Source organism: Acyrthosiphon pisum, chromosome A1 (genome assembly GCF_005508785.2).
Source record: "Acyrthosiphon pisum isolate AL4f chromosome A1, pea_aphid_22Mar2018_4r6ur, whole genome shotgun sequence".
NCBI classification, from domain to species: Eukaryota; Metazoa; Arthropoda; class Insecta; order Hemiptera; family Aphididae; genus Acyrthosiphon; species Acyrthosiphon pisum.
The window spans coordinates 87,842,001-87,846,569 of record NC_042494.1 but is presented as its reverse complement, the minus strand read 5'-3'; the positions used below and the strand labels follow the sequence as shown (position 1 = coordinate 87,846,569).

The 4,569-nt window shown below is 32.8% G+C and overlaps 1 protein-coding gene across 1 annotated transcript in view; it reads right to left on the bottom strand.

Moving 5' to 3' along the window:
- The window catches only part of LOC100574358 (barH-like 2 homeobox protein), a 16,456-nt gene extending 12,758 nt beyond the window's left edge, over positions 1-3,698 (bottom strand). The window contains exons 1-2 of the mRNA XM_003242331.4: positions 3,326-3,698; positions 890-1,241 (exon numbers count right to left, since the gene is read on the bottom strand). Of these exons, the coding sequence (XP_003242379.1) occupies positions 890-1,211 (322 nt within the window). The 5' untranslated portion in view covers positions 1,212-1,241; positions 3,326-3,698. The remainder of the gene's footprint in view (positions 1-889; positions 1,242-3,325) is intronic.
- Between the last annotated feature and the right edge of the window lie 871 nt (positions 3,699-4,569).

Sequence of the window (4,569 nt, the reverse complement as noted above, 5' to 3'; positions counted from 1 at the left end):
CCCCCCCCCCAAGCCTCCCTCAATTTGCGCCTATAGGCCCACAATATATTCTACTTATTATAATTTTATATACCTATAGTACTAACTGTATATATTATATTATATACATACCGATACGACAACATAATATTATATACGTTTATCGTTTAATTACATACGTTATATGACATATCTAAAGTCTATAGGTACTCTGGTTATATAAACACTTATTTTTGAATCATATTTAAATTTAAAAGTGTTTAACACTATTAATGGTTTTCCATTCTATCTAAATATTGCTGTAAATTCCATGTTGAAATAAATATTAAACTACTTCTACAGTTCTACTGACATCTAAAATTAGTGAGTAGTAACCTACTAAGTAATATTATACTATTATCATAAGTAGAAGAACCGATATTTAGTATGTTGCGTTAAAACTTAAAAATACTTTTGGATTTACCTTGGCAATATGCACGCAATATTACATAACTAATTTAATGATATATGTACATATTGCACATAATAATTAATAACACAGAAGTATATTATATGATTTAGGTACCATATAATTTATGTTATATATTTTATTTAAGTACAATAAAACAAGCCAATTGAGCCTTTTTCTTTAATAAAAAAAAAGTATGTATCGTATCGATATATATATATTATACAGTATATAGTAGGTAGGTAGGTATATAAAATAAATTATCGCAGTTTGTATAATGTATCTTATCGGTTTAGATTGTATAACGTGAATTTTTTTTTTTGCCGTAGTTTACATGTCGACTTTTAGAAAAATGTTAATTTTTCCGGAGTTAACATACAAAAAATATAATCACCGCGCCGCTGACTTAGGACTACAAGCGTATAGCACCGCGAAACATCTATACACACCAGTTACACTCACCTACGCCGCGGAACGCCAAGTCGTTTCGGTGACGATTGCCTGGGTCAGATGTCTCTGGACAGGAGTCAATGGTTGTCGCGGCGGCAGCGTCACCTGATCCATTGAACCTACCCAGGATGCAGTCTATGGAGAACTTGTGATGGGCCAAGGCACCGCGTGGTTCCGCGACGTCGCTGCCACTGTCTGAGGACTCGGAGTGTCTAGACGGAGACTTTATGATCGCCTGGTCATCGTAACCGGTAATCGCAGTCGCCGCGTTGTATGCCACTTGATCGTAAGCACCAGGCGAGAGTGCGCTGTCTGAGTCTGAGGACGTGTCCATATCTCAAAGGCGATGGCGTTTACTTAGGTACTAAATAAATACGGTCACTGATAGAATTGATTCAAATTTTTTCCATTCGTTTTATACTTAGGCGCACATAGATTGGCCTTTTGGATCAAGGGGTGCTCATTATAAATTACGCCTCAAAAATAATTTCCAACATATTTTCGGTTATTTGACAACAAAATATAGGTACAGTCACACAGACTTGCAATTTTGGCCGACACGATAATATAACTGAATTGTTATTCTGTATTCACAATTAACTCTAACAATACCTACTATAGAGTTCAATGTTATACAGTTGGGTTCCTTCCCCTGATTAAAATTTATCCCCCCCCCCCAAAAAAAAAAAAAAAATAAAAAAAATATTCTTTATTGATTTACATTTAAGCAGCCTATGGATTATTTTAAATTAATAGTTTTGTTAGGTGGGCTGTAGCCCCTCCCAGAATTTTAACTTTAGTTCCACCTATGATATTATTGTAATTAAATTGCTAATAATGCTGACGATTCAATTGATATTATATTAGAATAAAATCATTAGTTACAAAAGATTTTCCTATTTCTAAAACAACATGCAGTGGAAATCCATACCAGGGACTGGAACTTTTTAAATTTATCGGCCTCGATTCCGGTACTGGTTCTCCAAAAATAAAATAACTGTTTCGGTTCTGTTTTTTTGATAAAAAAGAAATAAAGGCACCGGTTCCAGATAATTTATGTACTTAAAAGTATAATTGTTTTAAATACCTATCCGGAATGCGAGTTTAATTAATAGTATGAGAAATATTAGAAAACTCATATGATCATATATATAGTTTATACACAAAACAGTAATGCCACAAAATTGTGATGAATAAAATAATTTTATTTTTGAACCTAAAGAAACCTATTTAATTTAAAAATGCCTGTTCGGTTCCAGTTCTGGTTTTTAATATTTTCAGTTCCAGAACTGGTTCTTTTAGGTTTGGTTCCAGTCCCTGATTCATAAACATCAATTATGATTAAGATTTCTAGTTTTGTGAATGGTTGATTAATGATAACTATTATTTATGTTATTTATTAATTAGTATTCTTAAATGTCCAGTAGGTACACTTTTTTGCATTTATATAAACATATCAGTATGTTAAAAAATTTTTATAATTAAGTTTTACAGGCAAAACATCAAACATTTTAGGTATAAAATAGTAAATTGAATTCAATAAGTCAGATCTTGGAAGATGATATTTTATATTTATACGCAAATAATCATATTCGCCTGTGAATACTATTAATATTTATTTTTTCTTATCAATATGCAAAAATTTGGATTTATCTATTTATCTTTATGTAGATAAAAACAATTTTTTTTGTCTTTATCTACATCTAAATATTTTTTTATGAAATTATCTGTATCTTATCCAGATAATTTTTTTGTTATCTGAGCTTTACACTCATTCATGAAATTATAATATAATAATTTGATGATCGTATACAACAAAGTTAATGGCAAATATTGATCCAAAATTAAATATTATCAAAGGTCGCTTAGAAAATGCAAGAAACCAATGGTGTATGAATCTGCAAAATAAAAAGGTATACATCTTACATTCTATCTACAAATCGTACGCCCAAGTCCTAAGATACCAGCTGTACCGTGACCATGTTGAAATTATGCGAAAATATTAAAAACTTAACATAAATATTTAAATGTACCTACTTATGAAAGTAATATAGTAATTTAATACAAAATGTATATCTAAACTATATTACGTCATAAGTTGAGATTTGAGATTATTAATGTACTAATGTGTATTAATCTATAAGCCAATTTATAAGAATTAAAAAGTTTTAAAATAGAACATAAAAATTAATTTGAATATTAATTTTACATCTGATGCCCTTAAAATTTAAATATTTCAAATTAATATTCGTTTTTTATTTAGGTAATCCAGTTAATTGTATAAATAAATTTATATGATACATGTAGTATATTAACCATCGATACATAATATTTATCTCAAAATATATTTATATAGGTGTGTATATTTGATCTAAATCGGTGAATTTTTTTTTCAAGAAGATTGTTTTATATTATATAAAAATGTATTTATTAATCGTGTGAACTTACCTGCAGTGAAATTATGTTACGAGGATGAACGGTAAAAAAAACAACGTTAACCGTGGTTCGTTATATATTTCGTTTTATCCATCTACTTCGGTATATATTGTAGCATTATTAACAACATACAGTTACGTAAGAGTTATGTAATAACAATAATATTGTACTTTTATATCTTTTTCGGGTGATAAAAAATGAAGAAAATATACTAACGCGGACCGGGGCCAACGAAGAGGTACGAGTGGAATGAAACGTGAAAATGCGTGGTGCGAGTGAATCACGTTAAACTGAACGGTTTTAAAGTTTATCCCTCGTTTATCCGTTTTGGCCATTTTTCCCACCTACCCTTTACGCGTTTCCTCGCGGCCGCCGCATCCCTGCCCAACCCACGCCAACCGGGTCCACCCTCCACCGATGCCACCCGCTCACACAGGTCCTTTTATACGCCTTGTAAAAGTTCTCAACGTCTTCCAGGCACGATGCGGTCTCCTGGGCAACGGTTTTAGACCGTTTTCGACAAATGGCCGTTTCCATTAAGGCCCAATAATCAGTTATACACGACCAAAAAGCTCTTCGTCTCTTTTGTTGTCCCGCTTCTCCTCCTTCTCCTCCTCTTCAGCCATCCATTCCACCCTATTATACAATCCATTTACCCTCAAACACACTCACACATACAACATCTGAACAGAAGAGAACGTTTAATACGGAAAATGTTCTCAAAACACCTATTTCCCGGAGATGGTGTTCACACAACAACAATCGACGACCTACGCATATACATAATATAATATAAAATATTATACAGAGTGATCGAGATGGCATATTTAAAAATGCTAACTTGGCAGATAATTCAATTCTACTTATTTGAAAAATGAGACTACAGTTTTTTCGTTATATTATAAATATATTTAGGTACAGGCGCATGGTGTCAAAATTAAATAATTTAGTAATTTCTCAATCAAACAGTACCTATATTAAAATTAATAGTATGTACCAATATTTTTTTTTTTTTGGGGGGGGGAGGGGTTGAAGGTTGAGCCTTCGACAACTGAGGTCAATGACCTGTGGAACTGTGGGGGAGGGTACTGTAGGTTTCGAACTCGCATGTGTTTGTTTTGGCAGAATTTTTAAATGGGCACCCGTAGGTATCTGCAATGCGCGGGTGGGGGATGGCAGCCTCTCTCTCCAGACACCGTGACTGCCCGAAGAAAAATGCCGCCCGCGCCCGAGTTTGAACCGGCAACGGTGTAATT